General features: G+C 41.5%; 2 protein-coding genes across 5 annotated transcripts in view; one reads left to right on the forward strand and one right to left on the reverse strand.

The window, feature by feature from the left end:
* Window positions 1-4,517, reverse strand: part of LOC100434899 (cytochrome P450 3A5) — a 37,853-nt gene extending 33,336 nt beyond the window's left edge. For both annotated transcript variants that reach the window (XM_002817729.5, XM_009242592.3), the window contains exons 1-2: window positions 4,358-4,517; window positions 655-748 (exon numbers count right to left, since the gene is read on the reverse strand). In XM_002817729.5, coding sequence (XP_002817775.1) covers window positions 655-748; window positions 4,358-4,428 — 165 coding nt within the window. In that variant the 5' untranslated portion in view covers window positions 4,429-4,517. The remainder of the gene's footprint in view (window positions 1-654; window positions 749-4,357) is intronic.
* ZSCAN25 (zinc finger and SCAN domain containing 25) overlaps window positions 1-22,864 on the forward strand; it is a 161,100-nt gene that overhangs the window by 64,941 nt on the left and 73,295 nt on the right. The window lies entirely within an intron of this gene.

Raw genomic sequence — 22,864 nt, forward strand, 5'->3', positions numbered from 1 at the left:
AGGGGTAAACCTGGCCATGCGCTGGGTGGAGCCTACACACCTTTTCCTCTCCTCTCTCCTCTCCTCTCTCCTCTCCTCTCTCCTCTCCTCTCCTCTCCCCTCTCCTCTCCTCTCCACTCCTCTCCTCTCCTCTCCTCTCCTCCCCTCCCCTCCCCCTCCCCCTCCCCCTCCCCTCCCCCTTCCCCCTCCCTTCCCCCTCCCCCCTCCTCTCCTCCCTCTCTTTCTTTCTCTCTCTTTCTCTCTTTCTTTCTTCCTTTCTGTATTGTTCTGGTGACCAAGCTGGAGTGCAGTGGTGCGATCACAGCTCAATACAGCCTTGACTTCCTGGGTTCATGCAATCCTCCCACCTTAGCATTCAGAGTAGCTGGGACTACAGGCATAGGCTACCATGTCATGCACAGGTAATTTTTTCTTTCTAGAGATGGGTGTCTCACTATGTTGCCCAGGCTGGTCTCAAACTCCTGGGCTCAAGCAATTTGCCAGTCTTGGCCTCACAGAGGCTGAGATTACAGGCATGATCCACTGCGCCCAGTCCCACCGTTTCTGAAAATGTGAAACCTCAGAACTCCCTCCCGGGGAGGGGCATTTTTACTGATGGAACTAAGCTGATGTTTGCAACCATAAGAAGCAAAAGAGGAAGCTCAAGCAACTCACCTGACGATAGGACAAAACATTTCCCAACAAAGGCAGAGGTGTGGGCCCTGGAATTCCCAGTCTCTTAAAAAGTCCATGTGTACGGGTCCCATATCTACGAAGTGAAACAGAAATCAGGTCACAGGGATTGTGACTTTATAGATCAGAGGGCTGATGAGTTACTGACTCAGGAACTGGAATGGTCAAGAGAGGGAGGTAATATGTACACGATAAGTAATAACAGCAACTCCAACGTCAGTAATTGCATTCATTCATCAGGACCTTTCCTGACTCTTCTCTGAGACCCCTGAAAAGTCACAATGATTAGCTGAAAGCAGCTGAAGTCTTCATAGTCCCAATCCTGGAGTGAATACTTGATAAATGTCCTCAAATGCTCCTGGGAAGTTCAGGCAGGAATTCTTCCAGGACACTTCATTTCCTTATGTCTGTTTAGTAAGTGGACTCTTCCCTGATTTGGGGATTCTCATCCTAGGTAGAAAGGGTAAGATTTTTTTTTGTCTTCTGCACTGATGATGAGATTTTGCATCACTGTATGCACTCAATCACAGAGGGTCACTGAGAGCCTATGGTGACACTGCCCTTATTATTTGCTCAGAAACGTTTATGCTTTTTCTTCCCTCTAAGCTCTGATCCTATTTTAGGATCTAGCCCTTCTTAAACGTTCATTCACAGAGAGGCCTTGGAAGAGTCATGGAGTCCTTATTTCTACAGATTGACAACTGTGTTCATGGCTTCTGTTGGCCTTATAGAAATGTGGGCAGCTTTCAGGTACACCTCAATCGCTGTGGTCAGATGATCTCATTGATTTGAGCTATTGAGGAGGATGGTTGACCCATATGTCCTTGAATAATGGTGTGCAGAAGAACCAGCAACTAATACTTCTCAGGTAATACTCAGCTGAGAAGCACAGTGCCAGGCACACTCATCTTTTTCAAGGTGGTCAACCAGAAAGCAGTCAATTCACTGCCTCTGTATATGAAGTATCTCTGAGGAAAAACCCATTAAGCCTGGTGTTCACTATGGCAGGCCTGCCTGGAACTCGTCTTTCATGAGTCATGTGCAAACTCCTCCAACTGATGGTTCTGGATCCTTGCAGACCTTCCCCCTCTGGTGTGACTGAGGGATGGAAAACTGGAGGAAGAAGAGAGGCTGAAGGAAGAGGTTGCCAGACACTGATTCAGCTGTGAAGCTGCTAGCCCCACACAGTTGGCTCCAGAGAGGCAAACTACAAAAATGTGGCTGAAAAAGATGATGTGCATAAAAGAATCCACATGCCTCATATGTACTTTCAGCTAAAAGACAGGGAGGGACCTTCCAAAGTCTAGGTACTTTCCTGTTGATAGCAAAAGATGCAGTATGGCATATAAGATAAGTAATGATAAAACGTCCCAGAGAGTTGTATTAAGACCTTGTTTACTCCTCTTTAGAGGTTAGCCTTCAAGGCAGTATAGGTTCCAAACATTTTGTAAACATCCAGTGACTTATAAAATGTGATAAAATAAAACTGAGAAATTACATGAAGGGCAGGGTTTGGAGGACTCAGCAGGGGCAGCATGAGCAGGCCCAGTCACACATTTGGTTCCCTGCCCCAGAACAGTCAGTGGAAGTGCGTGCACCACCTGTCAAAGCCAGGGTGGCCTTGGGTATTCCCACTTCAGTTCCCTCCTTTGTTGTCACAGCCATGTCAAGTCAATGACACTAATCTCTGTTCCTGAACTTTAAACACATTACCTGACCTCTCAGGTGAGGATAAGCTATTGAGTTAATGTGTCAGCAGCATTGGCCCCCAAGGAAAGATCTTGGTGAGTGTCTAGACCCACATGGTTCCTTGTCAAGGCAGAGGCTGTGCTGGGCGAACTCTTTTGTTTCTTTCCAGCTCCCCTCTGCTTGGTAGAGTAATGCTGCCTTTGGTTCCAATGAAGAGGCTAACAGAAAAGCCAGTCATCTATTGCATGTAATTGTGTTGGCCTAAGGAGGGCCCGGTCTACACTGCATTTTCTGACTCCTGGGCTGCACCAGCATCGTCTAAGGCTAAGGCACTGTCTGCCCGGCTGCCCGAGTCTGTAGTGACAGCCCCACAACATGGCAGACCACACACAGAGTGACACAGGTGGTGCCCCTGTGTCCAGGCTTGAAGCAGATGAGATGCCAACCTGTTTGCCCTTTGAGTGACCTCCACTGTGGGGCCAGGACCCATGTATATCTCTTTGGAGTTCTACCCTGAGAGCTGGGGAATATTTTCTCACTTCATACAGATCCTACCTGGATGCCTTTGCTATTGTCACTGGCTCACAGTCTTGCTTACTCCCTTGCCCTGAGAGTTTAAGACAATCTGCTAAGCAGGTATATTTGAAAGGAGTTATTAAAATAAATGGCTGGGCAGGTATATTTAAAAAGACATGCAGTCTTGTCTTAGAGGTATACATTTGTACATTAGACTCATATTCCTGACATTCAGGAAAGGTGACATTATTTTACACACATTTATTGTCACAAATACTGAACTAACAGCCCTGTTTTATCATCCAGAAGGAACATGCTGGAAATAGTCTATCTCCAAAAAATTCTGGTTTAAAAACGAATGAATTTAAACCATATCAATTCATTTTAAAATGTTAGACAATGGAAACCATGTTGCCACAACTCACTGAATTCCTAAGCTTTCTATGAAGGAAAATGAGGTTTATATTTTCTACTTTCATGTCATTATGGTTCCCTGCTCTTAATAAAAGTCAAATTGAGGTAGAAGTTAATGTGACAGGTGGAGCCTCCACTACCCACAGTGGAAAGTAACTTCTCTCCACCTGCTCTAGGATGCCAGGAATCCCACCAGTGAGAGGGTTCGTCCTCCTGTACTATAAGGTAAAGGGGAAAACGTGTAAAATCCAAATTGGCTTTCATGGCTCCTGCCTTTTCAGGCTGCTAGTAGATTCCCATTAGGTGAGAAACAAAGCTCTATATTAATCCTAGCCTCCCAGAGACAGGAGGAAAAAGATTAAAGCAAAGAATAAATCTTCAGAACTTCCTCCAGCTCTCCTTTGCTCTAGAGATTAATCATTGCAAGATAAACAGTCCTGTGTATGACAGGGTGGAGGAGTGACTCATAGGAGGGAGGGGATTTTCAGGGACACGGCACAGGAAAGAGGGAAGAGCCAGGGGACAGCTTCCCATGAAGTCTTGGTGTTCCCTGGTGCGTTAAGTAAATGATATCCTGGGGTGGAAGGCAGGAGAGCAGGAACCAGGTCTACAGGGGCAATACATCTACACATCCCTCCCAGCAGACACAGAACCCAGAAAGTGAATTAATGAAGCCACTCCTTCCTGTCCTCAGAATCCCCAGAGCCTGGGAAGGGGATGAGGATCACGCTGTCCGTCGTGGTCAGTAGATTGTAATCTGCCTCTGCCATGTTTTCATTGATTAGTCTTCATCAAATCTAAGCTAATCCGATCATTCCCACTACCAAATGCTGTCCCTAAACCCTCCTAGTCACCAAAATTAGAAGGTGGATGGGAGAAATGCTTATTTATTCATTAATGGATCTGCATAAGATCAATAATAACCTGTATGCGTTTGTAGCATCCAACACTTCAGCTACTTCTCCTTGAACATCTCTTTTGATCTTCAAAACAGATAAGGGAAAAGGGGCCCGATTAGCACCCTAAGTCCAAGGAAACAAAGAGAGGAGCTTGGACAGTTACTCACAGATAGAGGAGCACCAGGCTGACAGCCAGGAGAAGCCAGGTTTCCACCGCCAAATTTGGGATGAGGTCCATCGCCACTTTCCTTCTTCAACTGTCTTCTGTGAGTCTGCGTGCTGCTGTTTGCTGGGCTGTTTGCCTGGAGCTTCCCTGCCCTGCACAGCAGTCTTCAGCCAAGCTGCTGAAATGTTTATGTGCTGGAGAAGGAGGCAGGGCTGTAGCTGCAGCCAATAGCAAAGAATCGCACACACTCCTTTGCTGACCTCTTTTGAGTTCATGTTCTATGAGGAATCACAAACAACTTAATCAGGGTTCTTATCAGAAACTCAAGCGGAGCCATTGGCATGAAATCTATTAACCCTCCTCTCACCTGCCCCTGTCTCCATAGCTGCCTTCATTCTAGAATAATTGAAATCCATCCTCACAAGCCACACCTACACATCTTTACCCACGCAATTCCCTCTCCGTGCAGTGTACCTGTGCCCCCTAGATGACTCCTACACATCCTTCCAACCCCAGCCAGACAGACCCCTTCTGCTAAAATTTTTCCTTACCAACCTCCTCACACAAATGTAACCATTTCCTCCTCTGGGTGCCTCCTATCCCCCTCACACAGTTCTATTGTCCTCTTTTCTCTCTACCACCATTGTGGGTTTCTGTGCCTGTTTCCCTTAGTAGAGGTGAGCTCCTCAAGGGCACAGTCTGGTATTATTTACTTTCATGACCCTGGTTCCTAGCAGGGTACTGTACACACGGTGGGTAACCAGGAGTGTTGGTGGAGTTGTCTTGGGTGAGATTCCTGGGCGTTTCATCCCCTCTGACTCTGTGGTGATAGCAATAGACTAATGGTTGCTTGGGACTCAAATGCAGCCACACTGTGTCCCAACTAATAAAATTGGTCTTGTTCTGCAAAGGAAAATAATAGAAGTCATTTTCTGCCACTTAATTCCTCATAAGGTAACATAACATGAAGAGACTTACCTGTTGAGAGTTGTACTGAATGTGTCAAGGAAGATACTATGCATCAGAAGAACACCCAACCACTTTGTGCCTCTCATCTATTCATTCCTGTATTAAAGCATTCATCATGTATTTTAAAAGCTATGCTCCCAGTACTTAGGGTACAACACTGACTAAGACCCAGACATTAGCTCAATTGTTTTGATTCGTAGATCCCACAAGTAAGTGAGAACATGCAATGTCTGTGTTTCTGTGCCTGGCTTATTTCACTTAACATGATGACCTCCAGTTCCAGCCATGTTATTACAGATAACAGGATCTCATGCTTTTTTCATGGCTGAATTGTGCTCCATTGTGTGTAATTGGAGCACTTTCTTTATCCATTCATCTGTTGATGGACACTTAGATTGCTTCCAAATCTTGGCATTTGTGAATAGTGGCTATTGTGAATATGGGAGTGATGATATCTCTTCAATATATGATTTCCTTTCTTCCAGGTATATACCCAGCATGGGGATTTCTGGATATTATGGTAGCTCTATTTAATGTTAATTTTAATGTTTTGAGGAACCTCCAAATTGTTCTATATAGTGGTTGTACTAATTTACACCAACAGTGTACAAGGGTTCCCATTTCTCCACATTCTCACTGGCATTTGTTGTTGCCTGTCTTTTGGATAAAAACCATTTTAGCTGGGGTGAGATGTTATCTCATTGTGGTTTTGATTTGCATTTCTCTAATGACCAATGATGTTGAGCACCTTATCATATGCCTATGTGGCATTTGTATGTCTTCTTTTGAAAAATATCTATTCAAATATTTGCCCGTTTTTTGATTGGATTATTAGATTTTTCCCTACAGAGTTGTTTGAGTGCTTCATGTATTCTGGCTATTAATCTGTTGTCAGAGTGTGATTTTGAAAATATTTTCTCCCATTCTGTGGTTTGTGTCTTCACTTTGTTGATTGCTTTCTTTGTGGCACAGAAGCTTTTTAACTTGATCTGATTCCATTTGTCCATTTTTGCTTTGGTTGCCTGTGCTTGTGGGGTAGTTCTTTGAAAGTTTTGCCCAGACCAATATCCTGAAGAGTTTCCACAATGTTTTCTTGTAGCACTTTCATCGTTTGAGGTATCAGATTTCAGTTTTTTTGTTTGTTTGTTTTTTGTTTTTTGACAGAGTTTCACTCTCTTGCCCAGGCTGGGGTGCATTGTCACAATCTCGGCTCACTGCCACCTCCGCCTCCTGGGTCCAAGTGATTCTCCCACCTCAACCTTCTGTGTAGCTGGGACTACAGACATGCACCAGCATGCCCAGCTAACTCTTGTATTTTTTGGTAGACATGTGGTTTCACCATGTTGGCCACGCTGGTCTTGAACTCCTGACCTCAAGTAATACACCCGCCTCAGCGTCTCAAAATACTGGGATTACAGGCATGAGCCACAGCACTCAGCCAGGTTTCAGTCTTTCATCCACTTTGATTTGATTTTTGTGTCTGGTGAGATACAGGGTTCTAGTTCCATTATTCTGCATATTAATATCCAGCTTTCCCAGCACCAGAAGAGACTGTCTTTTCCCCCAGTGTATGTCGTTGACAACATTGTTGAAAATGAGTTCACTATAGGTGTGTGGAATTGTTTCTGGTTCTCTATTCTATTTCATTGGTCTGTGTCTGTTTTTATACAAGTACCATACTGTTTTGGTTATTATAGCTCTGTAATATAACTTGAAGTCAGGTAATATGATTCCTCCAGTTTTGTTCTTTTTGCTGAAGGTAGCTTTTACTATTCTGGGTCTTTTGTGGTTCCATATAAATTTTAGGGTTTTTTTTTTTCTATTTCTTTGAAGAATGCCATTGGTATTTTGAGAGACTGCATTGAATCTGTGCATCGCTTTGGGTAGTGTGGACATTTTTAACAATATTAATGCTTACAATATATAAACATGGAATATCCTTCTTTTTTGTGTCTTCAATTTCTTTCATCAGTGTTTTACAGTATTCATTGTAGACATCTTTCTCTTCTTTAAGTTAATTCCTAGGTATTTAGTTTTATTTGGGGTTATTGTAAATGGGATTACATTTTTTATTTTTGCCAGATTGTTCACTGTTAGCATGCAGAAATGCTACTGGTTTTTGTATGTTGATTTTGTATCCAGCAACATTACTGAATTTGTTTATCAGATCTAATAGTTCTTTAGTGGAGTCTTTAAGTGTTTCCATATATCATTTGGAAATCATTTGGAAATATCATCTGGAAATCATTTTCAAATATCACTTCCAAACATTACTTGGAAATCATTTGAACATTTTCTTGCTTCCTGGCACAAAATGTGTCCTAGGCTTATCTTGAACATTCTTAATCCTGGCCCTGGAATCAGCCATTTCTCTAAAGAGCTCTGGTTCCTTTCAGTGGAAAATGGTATTAATAAGCCAAGATCTGGGCACTAAGTGTGCTCATTGCTATTGAAATGCCATTGTTACCTAGCCCTATCAGTGGAGAGAAGTAGGGAGTATATGTTTTTTTGTACACACACACAAACACATATGTACATTTATGTCTATCTAATTATCTTGTCCTCTGTTATCTTTTTATCACCTATCTAACCATTTATCTATCTAGAAGGGTATGAATATACACGGATACTGCATTTTAATCTAATTTCATAGGATTCCTGCTAGTTTTCTCCCTTTCTGAATCCATGACTCTTTTCTGCAAAAGTGACACACCTGGCTTCCAGTATACTTTATTTACTTATTTGATCAATCCCCTTTATGTAGTGAAACCTCACCCATCCCTTCTCACTCATGGATGCCCTCCTCACCTCATGCCCTAAATAGGTTCTCCATGCCCTATTTAGGCTCTGGCTGCTTTTGCAGGCCACCCCTCTGTGTCGACATTTTCTCTGCTTGCTTGGACTCCCACACACAGGCCAGGCTGTTTCTCCATGTGAACACCTACTTGGTCCTCACCCTACTAGGTCTCTGACTTGGAACCATCATGACACTCTCTTTTCTACCTTAATGTGTGGCCACCATCTGGCTGCCACCCACCTAATGACTTTAGGATTAAGTTACTCAGGAAGGGAAAGTAAAGAAAGAAGTAGGAACAGATAATGAATGAGTGTGTTTAGCCTGTTGCCCAATCTATTGACCAATCGACTGTTTTTTATTAAGTGTTCATTGCATTAAGACAGTTGGGAGTTGAGAATGGAATGCAAGAGGTGTAAGAAAACATGTTTCCTGTCTCCCAGAAATATCAGGGGAGATGGTTTGAAAACATTAAATCAAAACTAATAATATAATAAGGGATTCAGTTGTATGTTACAAAATATATGTGGTCAAAAAGGCATAATTTTTTTTTTGAGATGGAATCTCACTGTCACCCAGGCTGGAGTGTAATGGTGCGATCTCGGCTCACTGCAACCTCTGCCTCCAGGTTCAAGTGATTCTCCTGTCTCAGCCTCCTGGGTAGCTGAGATTATAGGTGCATACCACCACACCTAGCTAATTTTTGTATTTTTAGTAGAGATGGGGTTTCACCATGTTGGTCAGGCTGGTCTCGAACTCCTGACCTCAGGTGATCCGCCCGCCTTGGCCTCCCAAAGTGCTGGGATTACAGGCATGAGCCACTGTGCTTGGTCAAAAAAGGCATAATTAAACTATGAATATTCTTTCTAAGCAATGGGCAAAGTCACAGTGGATTAATTCTCACCTATGTTAATAATCACATTGGAGTTCTAACAAATGCCCCACACTAACAGTGGTTACAATGATCACAAATATTTATTTGTTGGTTCTCATTCATTCAGTTCTATAGATTTCTCCTTAATGTTCAGGAAAGTATCTGATGATACTTTTGTAAGAGGTTTTTATTGATTTGCTTAATATAAAGCTTATTACAGAATACTCCAGATAAAACAGCTGATATAAATGTCACTGTTAGAGCCATCAAAATAATTCTTATTTTCATTAATAATTGTGGATGAAATTATTGAGAAATGTTGATTCTCTTATCAGAGCTCAGGAGGAGTTAATGGTGCTAACTAGGGGTGGCTGAGATTGTCCTATGAGAAACAAAGAAGCCAAATCTACTTCCCAAGCACTGACTTGGTCACCTCCTTTATATTCCCAAGTATAACACTCTACACAGACAGGGAGAGAGCTCAATGCATGTACAGAATCCCTGGTTATTTATGCAGTACATTGGATGAAGCCCATCTTCATTTCAGGGTACTATTCACAAAGTAATTTGAGGTCTCTGGTGTTCTGGGTCACAGCTTTTTTGAAGAGCAAAGCAGAAGTCCTTAGGAAAATTCAGGCTCCACTTACGGTCCCATCCCTTGACTCAACCTTTAGAACAATGGGTTTTTCTGTTTGAAGAAGTCCTCCTAAGCGTAATTTCAGTGGGATCTGCAACAGTTAAACAAGCATATTGAGAAGCATTAAATAAAGCAAAAGTAGAAACTATAGCATCAAAGTAAACAAAAAATGTATTGCTGACTATGCACATAGTTTGTGACCATTACAAACTATGTGGAAATTCAGGGAGGTAAAGCAAGACCAAGATGTTCCAAGGAAAATATGAGGAGGATTTCATATCAGTTTTGAAATAATTCTCCTTTGCTAGAAAGATCAATAACAAGGGTGACGCCACACCAAGATTGGACAGGCAGTCGCTGGGCAGGTGCCCTTGCAGAAATATTTTTGTGTAAGGTTGGGATTGCCTTTGTGCAAGCTTGTGGTTTCGCAAAGCGTTTGTGATAGTTGTGTTAACAGGCACACAAGCATGGGAATCCCCTCTTCGTAGCTTGCTTTGATTTGTCAGGATTTTTAAACACACACACTGACACACACACACACGCACACACACACACAAACACACATGTGACATCATTTGGTTCTGACAACGTCCACATTCGCTATTGTAAAACTTTTCAAGGCTTGTCCTACCAAGGATCCCATATGTCACCTGGTGTCGAGGTCTTCAGTTCTTCAGTCTAAACTAGGCTGGAAGCATTGTGGTTACCACTTTTCTCCAGGCTTTGGTGGCCCAGGGACTCCCAGCATCACGTTCTTTCCAGTGTCTTCGCTTGCTTTTCTTTTCTTCCTTAGGTGACCTTTTATCACATGCATTGTCTCAGACCCTCTAATATGTGCTCATAAATGCATGGCATTGTCTCCTTCCCACATCAATACACTTTCAATTAAGAGCCAAAACTTGGGGGGTGGAGCCAAGATGGCCGAATAGGAACAGCTCCAGTCTACAGCTCCCAGCATGAGCAACACAGAAGACGGGTGATTTCTGCATTTCCATCTGAGGTACCGGATTCATCTCACTAGGGAGTGCCACACAGTGGGTGCAGGACAGTGGGTGCAGCGTACCATGTGCAAGCTGAAGCAGGGCGAGGCATAGCCTCACTTGGGAAGCACAAGAGGTCAGGGAGTTCCCTTTCCTAGTCAAAGAAAGGGGTGACAGATGGCAACTGGAAAATAGGGTCACTCTCACCCTAATACTGTACTTTTCCAACGGGCTTAAAAAATGGCACACGAGCAAAATGTAAAGACCGTCAAGACTAGGAAGAAACTGCATAAACTAACGAGCAAAATAAACAGCTAACATCATAATGACAGGATCAAATTCACACATAACAATATTAACTTTAAATGTAAATGGACTAAATGCTCCAGTTAAAAGACACAGACTGGCAAATTGGATAAAGAGTCAAGACCCATCAGTGTGCTGTATTCAGGAAACCCATCTCATGTGCAGACACACACATAGGCTCAAAATAAAAGGATGGAGGAAGATCTACCAAGCAAATGGACAACAAAAAAAAAGGCAGGGGTTGCAATCCTAGTCTCTGATAAAACAGACTTTAAACCAACAAAGATCAAAAGAGACAAAGAAGGCCATTACATAATGGTAAAGGGATCAATTCAACAAGAAGAGCTAACTATCCTAAATATATATGCACCTAATACAGGAGCACCCAGATTCATAAAGCAAGTCCTGAGTGACCTACAAAGAGACTTAGACTCCCACAGAATAATAATGGGAGACTTTAACACCCCACTGTCAACATTAGACAAATCAATGAGACAGAAAGTTAAAAAGGATACCCAGGAATTGAACTCAGCTCTGCACCAAGCGGACCTAATAGACATCTACAGAACTCTCCACCCCAAATCAACAGAATATACATTTTCTTCAGCACCACACCACACCTATTCCAAAACTGACCACATAGTTGGAAGTAAAGCTATCCTCAGCAAATATAAAAGAACAGAAATTATAACAAACTGTCTCTCAGACCACAGTGCAATCAAACTGGAACTCAGGATTAAGAAACTCACTCAAAACCGCTCAACTACATGGAAACTGAACAACCTGCTCCTGAATGACTGCAGGGTACATAACGAAATGAAGGCAGAAATAAAGATGTTCTTTCAAACCAATGAGAAAAAAGACACAACGTACCAGAATCTCAGGACACATTCAAAGCAGTGTGTAGAGGGAAATTTATAGCACTAAATGCCCACAAGAGAAAGCAGGAAAGATCCAAAATTGACACCCTAACATCACAATTAAAAGAACTAGAAAAGCAAGAGCAAACACATTCAAAAGCTAACAGAAGGCAAAAAATAACTAAAATCAGAGTAGAACTGAAGGAAATAGAGACAAAAAAAAACCCTTCAAAAAATTAATGAATCCAGGAGCTGGTTTTTTGAAAGGATCAACAAAATTGATAGACCGCTAGCAAGACTAATAAAGAAAAAAAGAGAGAAGAATCAAATAGATGCAATAAAAAATGATAAAGGGGATATCACCACTGATCCCACAGAAATACAAACTACCATCACAGAATACTACAAACACCTCTATGCAAATAAACTAGAAAATCTAGAAGAAATGGATAAATTCCTCGACACATACACCCTCCCAAGACTAAACCAGGAAGAAGTTGAATCTCTGAATAGACCAATAACAGGAGCTGAAATTGTGGCAATAATCAATAGCTTACCAACCAAAAAGAGTCCAGGACCAGATGGATTCACAGCCGAATTCTACCAGAGGTACAAGGAGGAACTGGTACCATTCCTTCTGAAACTATTCCAATCAATAGAAAAAGAGGGAATCTTCCCTAACTCATTTTATGAGGCCAGCATCATCCTGATACCAAAGCCGGGCAGAGACACAACCAAAAAAGAGAATTTTAGACCAATATCCCTGATGAACATTGATGCAAAAATCCTCAATAAAATACTGGCAAACCGAATCCAGCAGCACATCAAAAAGCTTATCCACCATGATCAAGTGGGCTTCATCCGTGGGATGCAAGGCTGGTTCAATATATGCAAATCAATAAATGTAATCCAGCATATAAACAGAGCCAAAGCCAAAAACCACATGATCATCTCAATAGATGCAGAAAAGGCCTTTGACAAAATTCAACAACCCTTCATGCTAAAAACTCTGACTGAATTAGGTATTGATGGGACATATCTCAAAATAATAAGAGCTATCTATGACAAACCCACAGCCAATATCATACTGAATGGGCAAAAACTGGAAGCATTGCCTTTGAAAACTGGCACAAGACAGGGATGCCCTCTCTCACCACTCCTATTCAACACAGTGTTGGAAGTTCTGGCCAGGGCAATTAGGCAGGAGAAGGAAATAAAGGGTATTCGATTAGGAAAAGAGGAAATCAAATTGTCCCTGTTTGCAGACGACATGATTGTGTATCTAGAAAACCCCATTGTCTCAGCCCAAAATCTCCTTAAGCTGATAAGCAACTTCAGCAAAGTCTCAGGATACAAAATCAATGTACAAAAATCACAAGCATTCTTATACAGCAATAACAGACAAACAGAGAGCCAGATCATGAGTGAACTCCCATTCACAATTGCTTCAAAGAGAATAAAATACTTAGGAATCCAACTTACAAGGGATGTGAAGGACCTCTTCAAGGAGAACTATAAACCACTACTCAATGAAATAAAAGAGGATACAAACAAATGGAAGAACATTCCATGCTCATGGGTAGGAAGAATCAATATTGTGAAAATGGCCATACTGCCCAAGGTAATTTATAGATTCAATGCCATCCCCATCAAGCTACCAATGACTTTCTTCACAGAATTGGAAAAAACTACTTTAAAGTTCATGTGGAACCAAAAAAGAGCCCACATCGCCAAGTCAATCCTAAGCCAAAAGAACAAAGCCAGAGGCATCATGCTGCCTGACTTCAAACTATACTACACGGCTACAGTAACCAAAATAGCATGGTACTGGTACCAAAACAGAGATATTGATCAATGGAACAGAACAGAGCCCTCAGAAATAACACCACATATCTACAACTATCTGATCTTTGACAAACCTGAGAAAAACAACAATGGGGAAAGGATTCCCTATTTATTAAATAGTGCTGGGAAAACTGGCTAGCCATATGTAGAAAGCTGAAACTGGATCCCTTCCTTACACCTTATACAAAAATTAATTCAAGATGGATTAAAGACTTAAACATTAGACCTAAAACCATAAAAACCCTAGAAGAAAACCTAGGCATGACCATTCAGTACATAGGCATGGGCAAGGACTTCAAGTCTAAAACACCAAAAGCAATGGCAACAAAAGCCAAAATTGACAAGTGGGATCTAATTAAACTAAAGAGCTTCTGCACAGCAAAAGAAACTACCATCAGAGTGAATAGGCAACCTACAAAATGGGAGAAAATTTTCACAACCTACTTATGTGACAAAGGGCTAATATCCAGAATCTACAATGAACACAAACAAATTTACAAGAAAAAAAGAAACAACCCCATCAAAAACTGGGTGAAGGAGAGAACAGACACTTCTCAAAAGAAGACATTTATGCAGCCAAAAAACACATGAAAAAATGCTCATCATCACTGGCCATCAGAGAAATGCAAATCAAAACCACAATGAGATACCATCTCACACCAGTTAGAATGGCGATCATTAAAAAGTCAGGAAACAACAGGTGCTGGAGAGGATATGGAGAAACAGGACCACTTTTACACTGTTGGTGGGACTGTAAACTAGTTCAACCATTGTGGAAGTCAGTGTGGCAATTCCTCAGGGATCTAGAACTAGAAATACCATTTGACCCAGCCATCCCATTACTGGGTATATACCCAAAGGATTATAAATTATGCTGCTATAAAGACACATGCACACGTATGTTTATAGCGGCACTATTCACAATAGCAAAGACTTGGAACCAACCCAAATGTCCAACAATGATAGATTGGATTAAGAAAATGTGGCACATATACACCAGGGAATACTATGCAGCCATAAATAATGATGAGTTCATGTTCTTTGTAGGGACATGGATGAAATTGGAAATCATCATTCTCAGTAAACTATTGCAAGGACAAAAAACCAAACACCGCATGTTCTCACTCAGATGGGAATTGAACAATGAGAACACATGGACACAGGAAGGGGAACATCACACTCTGGGGACTGTTGTGGGGTGGGGTGAGGGTGGAGGGATAGCATTAGGAGATATACCTAATGCTAAATGGCTAGTTAATGGGTGCAGCACACCAGCATGAGACATGTATACATATGTGACCCGCACATTGTGCACATGTACCCTAAAACTTAAAGTATAAAAAAAAAAAAGGCACACCAGGAGATTATATCCCACACCTGGCTCAGAGGGTCCTATGCCCACGGAGTCTCGGTAATTGCTAGCACAGCAGTCTGAGATCAAACTGCAAGGCGGCAGCGAGGCTGGGGGAGGGGCGCCTGCTGTTGCCCAGACTTGATTAGGTAAACAAAGCAGCCGGGAAGCTCGAACTGGGTGGAGCCCACCACAGCTCAAGGAGGCCTGCCTGCCTCGGTAGACTCTACCTCTGGGGGCAGGGCACAGACAAACAAAAAGCAGTAACCTCTGCAGACTTAAATGTCCCTGTCTGACAGCTTTGAAGAGAGTAATGGTTCTCCCAGCATGCAGCTGGAGATCTGAGAAAGGGCAGACTGCCTCCTCAAGTGGGTCCCTAACCCCCGAGCAGCCTAACTGGGAGGCACCCCCCAGTAGGGGCAGATTGACACCTCACACGGCTGCGTATTCCTCTGAGACAAAACTTCCAGAGGAATGATCAGGCAGCAGCATTTGAGAGTCACCAATATCCGCTGTTATACAGCCACTGCTGTTCTGCAGCCACTGCTGCTGATACCCAGGCAAACAGGGTCTGGAGTGGACCTCTAGCAAACTCCAAGAAACCTGCAGCTGAGGGTCCCATCTGTTAGAAGGAAATCTAACAAACAGAAAGGACATCCACAACAAAAACCCATCTGTACGTCACCATCATCAAAGACCAAAAGTAGATAAAACCACAAAGATGGGGAAAAAACAGAGCAGAAAAACTGGAAACTCTAAAAAGCAGAGTGCCTCTCCTCCTCCCAAGGAATGCAGCTCCTCACCAGCAATGGAACAAAGCTGGATGGAGAATGACTTTGATGAGTTGAGAGAAGAAGGCTTCAGATGATCAAAGTACTGCAAGCTACAGGAGGAAATTCAAATCAATGGCAAAGAAGTTAAAAACTTTGAAAAAAAATTAGACGAAAGTATAACTAGTATAACCAATGCAGAGAAGTCCTTAAAGGAGCTGATGGAGCTGAAAGCCAAGGCTTGAGAACTACATGAAGAATGCAGAAGCCTCAGGAGCCGATGCGATCAACTGGAAGAAAGGATATCAGTGATGGAAGATGAAATGAATGAAATGAAGCGAGAAAGGAAGTTTAGAGAAAAAAGAATAAAAAGAAATGAACAAAGCCTCCAAGAAATATGGTACTATGTGAAAACACCAAATCTACGTCTGATTGGTGTACCTGAAAGTGATGGGGAGAATTGAACCAAGTTGGAAAACACTCTGCAGGATATTATCCAGGAGAACTTCCTGAATCTAGCAAGGCAGGCCAACATTCAGATTCAGGAAATACAGAGAACACCACAAAGATCCTCCTCGAGAAAAGCAACTCCAAGACACATAATTGTCAGATTCACCAAAGTTGAAATGAAGGAAAAAATGTTAAGGGCAGCCAGAGAGAAAAGTCGGGTTACCCACAAAGGGAAGCCTATCAGACTAACAGCGGATCTCTCGGCAGAAACTCTACAAGCCAGAAGAGAGTGGGGGCCAATATTCAACATTCTTAAAGAAAAGAATTTTCAACCCAGAATCTCATATCCAGCCAAACTAAGCCTCATAAGTGAAGGAGAAATAAAATACTTTACAGACAAGCAAATGCTGAGAGATTTCGTCACCACCAGCCCTGCCCTAAAAGAGCTCCTGAAGGAAGCACTAAACATGGAAAGGAACAACTGGTACTAGCCACTGCAAAAACATGCCAAAATGTAAAGACCATCAAGGCTAGGAAGAAACTGCATCAACTAATGAGGAAAATAACCAGCTAACATCATAATGACAGGATCAAATTCACACATAACAATATTAACCTTAAATGTAAATGGGCTAAATGCTCCAATTAAAAGACACAGACTGGCAAATTGGATAAACAGTCAATACCCATCGGTGTGCTGTATTCAGGAAACCCATCTCACGTGCAAAGACACACATAGTCTCAAAATAAAGGGATGGAGGAAGATCTACCAAGCAAATGGACAACAAAAAAAGGCAGGGGTTGCAATCCTAGTCTCTGATAAAACAGACTTTAAACCAACAAAGATCAAAAGAGACAAAGAAGGCCATTACATAATGATAAAGGGATCAATTCAACAAGAAGAGCTAACTATCCTAAATATATATGCACCCAATACAGGAGCACCCAGATTCATAAAGCAAGTCCTTAGTGACCTACAAAGAGACTTAGACTCCCACACAATAATAATGGGAGGTTTTAACACCCCACTGTCAACATTAGACAGATCAATGGGACAGAAAGTTAACAAGGATACCCAGGAATTGAACTCAGTTCTGCACCAAGCAGACCTAATAGACATCTACAGAACTCTCCACCCCAAATCAACAGATTATACATTTTTTTCACCACCACACCACACCTATTCCAAAATTGACCACATAGTTGGAAGTAAAGCACTCCTCAGCAAATGTAAAAGAACAGAAATTATAGCAAACTGTCTCTCAGACCACAGTGCAATCAAACTAGAACTCAGGATTAAGAAACTCACTCAAAACCGCTCAACTACATGGAAGCTGAAAAATCTGCTCCTGAATGACTACTGGGTACATAAGGAAATGAAGGCAGAAATAAAGATGTTCTTTGAAACCAACAAGAACAAAGACACAACCTACCGAATCTCTGGGACACATTCAAAGCAGTGTGTAGAGGGAAATTTATAGCACTAAATGCCCACAAGAGAAAGCAGGAAATATCCAAAATTGACACTCTGACATCACAATTAAAAGAACTAGAAAAGCAAGAGCAAACACATTCAAAAGCTAGTAGAAGGCAAGAAATAACTAAAACCAGAGCAGAACTGAAGGAAATAGAGACAAAAAAAAAAAATACCCTTCAAAAAATTAATGAATTCAGGAGGTGATTTTTTGAAACGATCAACAAAATTGATAGACCGCTAGCAAGACTAATAAAGAAAAAAAGAGAGAAGAATCAAATAGACACAATAAAAAATGATAAAGGGGATATCACCACCCATCCCACAGAAATACAAACTACCATAAGAGAATACTGCAAACACCTCTATGCAAATAAACTAGAAAATCTAGAAGAAATGGATAAATTCCTCAACACATACACCCTCCCAAGACTAAACCAGGAAGAAGTTGAATCTCTGAATAGGCCAATAACAGGAGCTGAAATTGTGACAATAATCAATAGCTTACCAACCAAAAAGAGTCCAGGACCAGATGGATTCACAGCCGAGGTACAAGGAGGAGCTGGTACCATTCCTTCTGAAACTATTCCAATCAATAGAAAAAGAGGGAATCCTCCCTAACTCATTTTATGAGGCCAGCATCATCCTGATACCAAAGCCTGGCAGAGACACAACCAAAAAAGAGAATTTTAGACCAATATCCTTGATGAACATTGATGCAAAAATCCTCAGTAAAATACTGGCAAACTGAATCCAGCAGCATATCAAAAAGCTTATCCACCATGATCAAGTGGGCTTCATCCGTGGGATGCAAGGCTGGTTCAACATATGCAAATCAATAAATGTAATCCAGCATATAAACAGAACCAAAGCCAAAAACCACATGATTATCTCAATAGATGCAGAAAAGGCCTTTGACAAAATTCAACAACCCTTCATGCTAAAAACGCTGAATAAATTAGGTACTGATGGGACGTATTGCCAAATAATAAGAGCTATCTATGACAAACCCACAGCCAATATCATACTGAATGGGCAAAAACTGGAATCATTCCCTTTGAAAACTGGCACAAGACAGGGATGCCCTCTCTCACCACTCCTGTTCAACATAGTGTTGGAAGTTCTATCCAGGGCAATTAGGCAGGAGAAGGAAATAAAGGGTATTCAATTAGGAAAAGAGGAAGTCAAATTGTCCCTGTTTGCAGATGACATGATTGTATATCTAGAAATCCCCATCGTCTCAGCCCACAATCTCCTTAAGCTGACAAGCAACTTCAGCAAAGTCTCAGGATACAAAATCAATGTACAAAAATCGCAAGCATTCTTATACACCCATAACAAACAAGCAGAGAGCCAAATCATGAGTGAACTCCCATTCACAATTGCTTCAAAGAGAATAAAATACCTAGGAATCCAACTTACAAGGGATGTGAAGGACCTCTTCAAGGAGAACTACAAACCACTGCTGAATGAAATAAAAGAGGATACAAACAAATGGAAGAACATTCCATGCTCATGGGTAGGAAGGATCAATATCGTGAAAATGGCCATACCGCCCAAGGTAATTTATAGATTCAATGCCATCCCCATCAAGCTACCAATGACTTTCTTCACAGAATTGGAAAAAACTACTTTAAAGTTCATGTGGAACCAAAAAAGAGCCCACATCGCCAAGTCAATCCTAAGCCAAAAGAACAAAGCCAGAGGCATCATGCTGCCTGACTTCAAACTATACTACAAGGCTACAGTAACCAAAACAGCATGGTACTGGTACCAAAACAGAGATATTGATCAATGGAACAGAACAGAGCTCTCAGAAAGAATGGCACATATCTACAACTATCTGATCTTTGACATACCTGAGAAAAACAAGCAATGGGGAAAGGATTCCCTATTTAATAAATTGTGCTGGGAAAACTGGCTAGCCATATGTAGAAAGCTGAAACTGGATCCCTTCCTTACACCTTATACAAAAATTAATTCAAGATGGATTAAAGACTTACATGTTAGACCTAAAACTGTAAAAACCTTTGAAGAAAACCTAGGCAATACCATTCAAGACATAGGCATGGGCAAGGACTTCATGTCTAAAACACCAAAAGCAATGGCAACAAAAGCCAAAATTGACAAATGGGATCTAATTAAACTAAAGAGCTTCTGCCCAGCAAAAGGAACTACCATCAGAGTGAAAACACAACCTACAGAATGGGAGAAAATTTTTGCAACCTACTTATGTGACAGAGGGCTAATATCCAGAATCTACAATGAACTCAAATAAATTTACAAGAAAAAAACAAACAGCCCCATCACAAAGTGGGCAAAGGATATGGACAGACACTTCTCAAAAAAAGACATTTATGCAGCCAGAAAACACATGAAAAAATGCTCATCCTCACTGGCCATCAGAGAAATGCAAATCCAAACCACAAGGAGATACCATCTCACACCAGTTAGAATGGCGATCATTAAAAAGTCAGGAAACAACAGGTGCTGGAGAGGATGTGGAGAAATAGGAACACTTTTACACTGTTGGTGGGACTGTAAACTAGTTCAACCATTGTGGAAGTCAGTGTGGCGGTTCCTCAGGGATCTAGAACTAGAAATACCATTTGACCCAGCCATCCCATTACTGGGTATATACCCAAAGGATTATAAATCATGCTGCTATAAAGACACATGCACACATATGTTTATTGTGGCACTATTCACAATAGCAAGGACTTGGAACTAACCCAAATATCCAACAACGATAGACTGGATTAAGAAAATGTGGCACATATACACCATGGAATACTATGCAGCCATAAAAAAAGAAGAGTTCATGTACTTAGTAGGGACATGGATGAAACTGGAAACCATCATTCTCAGCAAACTATCACAAGGACAAAAAACCAAACACCGCATGTTCTCACTCATAGGTGGGAATTGAACAAAGAGAACACATGGACACAGGAAGGGGAACATCACACTCTGGGGACTGTTGGAGGGGGGTTGGGGGAGGGATAGCATTAGGAGATATACCTAATGCTAAATGATGAGTTAATGGCTGCGGCACACCAACATGGCACATGTATACATATGTAACAAACCTGCATATTGTGCACATGTACCCTAAATCTTAAAGTATAATAATAATAAAATAAAATAAACTTCTGTCTCATTGATCTGTCTAATATTGACAGTGAGATGTTAAAGCCTCCCATTATTATTGTGTGGGAGTCTAAGTCTCTTTATAGGTCTCTAAGGACTTGCTTTATGAATCTGGGTGCTCCTGTATTGGGTGCATATATATTTAGGATAGTTAGCTCTTCTTGTTGAATTGATCCCTTTATTGTTATGTAGTGGCCTTCTTTGTCTTTTTTGATCTTTGTTGGTTTAAAGTCTATTTTATCAGAGAATAGGATCGCAACCCCTCCTTTTTTTTTTGCTTTCTGTTTGCTTAGTAGATCTTCCTCCATCCTCTTATTTTGAGCCTAGGTGTATCTTTGCATGTGAGGTGGGTCTCCTGAATACAGCACACTGATGGGTCTTCACTCTTTATCCAGTTCGTCAGTCTGCGTCTTTTAATTGGGGCATTTAGCCCATTTACATTTAAGGTTAATATTGTTATTTGTGAATTTGATCCTGCAGTTATGATGTTAGCTGGTTATTTTGCCCATTAATTGATGCAGTTTCTTCATAGCATCGATGGTCTTTACCATTTGGCATGTTTTTGCAGTGGCTGCTAGCAGTTGTTTCTTTCCGTGTTTAGTGCTTCCTTCAGGAGCTCTTGTAAGGTAGGCCTGGTGGTGACAAAATCTCTCAGCATTTGCTTGTCTGTAAAGAATTTTTTCTCCTTTACTTATGAAGCTTAGTTTGGCTGGATATGAAATTTTGGGTTGAAAATTCTTTTCTCTAAGTATGTTGAATATTGACCCCCAATCTCTTCTGTCTCATGGGGTTTCTGCTGAGAGATCTGCTGTTAGTCTGGTGGACTTCCCTTTGTGGGGAAGCCGACCTTCCTCTCTGGCTCCCCTTAACATTTTTTCCTTCATTTCAACCTTGGTGAATCTGACAATTATGTGTCTTGGTGTTGCTCTTTTTGAGGAGTATCTTTCTGGTGTTCTCTGTATTTCCTGAATTTGAATTTTGGCCTGCTTTGCTAGTTTGGGGAAGTTCTCTTGGATAATATCCTGAAGAATGTTTTCTGACTTGGTTCCATTCTCTCTGTGACTTTCTGATACACCAGTCAAATGTAGATTTGGTCTTTTCATATAGTCCCATATTTCTTGGAGGCTTTGTTCATTTCTTTTCACTTTTTTTTCTCTAATCTTGTCTTCTCACTTTATTTCATTAGTTTGATCTTCAAGCACTGATATCCTTTCTTACACTTGATCGAATCAGCTATTGAAGCTTGTGCATGCATCACGAAGTTCTCATACCATGGTTTTGAGCTCCGTGAGGTCATTTAAGGTCTTCTTGACACTGTTTATTTTAGTTAGCCATTCATGTAACCTTTTTCCAAGGTTTTTAGCTATCTTGTGATGGGTTAGAACATGCTCCTTTAGCTTGGAGAAGTTTGCTAATACCGATCTTCTGAAGCCTACTTCTGTCAACTCATCAAACTCATTCTCTGTCCAGTTTTGTTCCCTTGCTGGCGAGGAGCTGTGATCTTTTGGAGGAGAAGAGATGCTCTGTTTTTTGGAACTTTCAGCTTTTTTGCTCTGGTTTCTTCCCATCTTTATGGTTTTATCTATCTTTGGTCTCTGACGTTGGTGACCTACAAATGGGGTTTTGGTGTGGATGTCCTTTTTGTTGATGTTGATGCTATTTCTGTCTGTTAGTTTTTCTTCTAACAGTCAGACCCCTCAGCTGCAGGTCTTTAGGAGCTTGCTGGAGGTCCTCTCCAGACCCTGTTTGCCTGGGTATTACCTGCAGAGGCTGCAGAACAGCAAATATTTCTGCCTCATCCTTCCTCTGGAAGCTTCATCCCAGAGGGGCACCCGCATGTTTGAAGTGTCTGTCAGCCTGTACTGGAAAGTGTTTCCCAGTCAGGCTACAGGGGAGTCAGGAACACATTTGAGGAGGCAGTCTGTCCGTTCTCAGAGCTCGAATACTGTGCTGAGAGAACCACTGCTCTCTTCAGAGCTGTCAGACAGGGACATTTAAGTCTGCAGAGGCTGTATCCTGTGTTTTGTTCTACTATGCCCTGCCCCCAG

The sequence above is a fragment of the Pongo abelii genome, chromosome 6 (genome assembly GCF_028885655.2).
Source record: "Pongo abelii isolate AG06213 chromosome 6, NHGRI_mPonAbe1-v2.0_pri, whole genome shotgun sequence".
NCBI lineage: Eukaryota > Metazoa > Chordata > Mammalia > Primates > Hominidae > Pongo > Pongo abelii.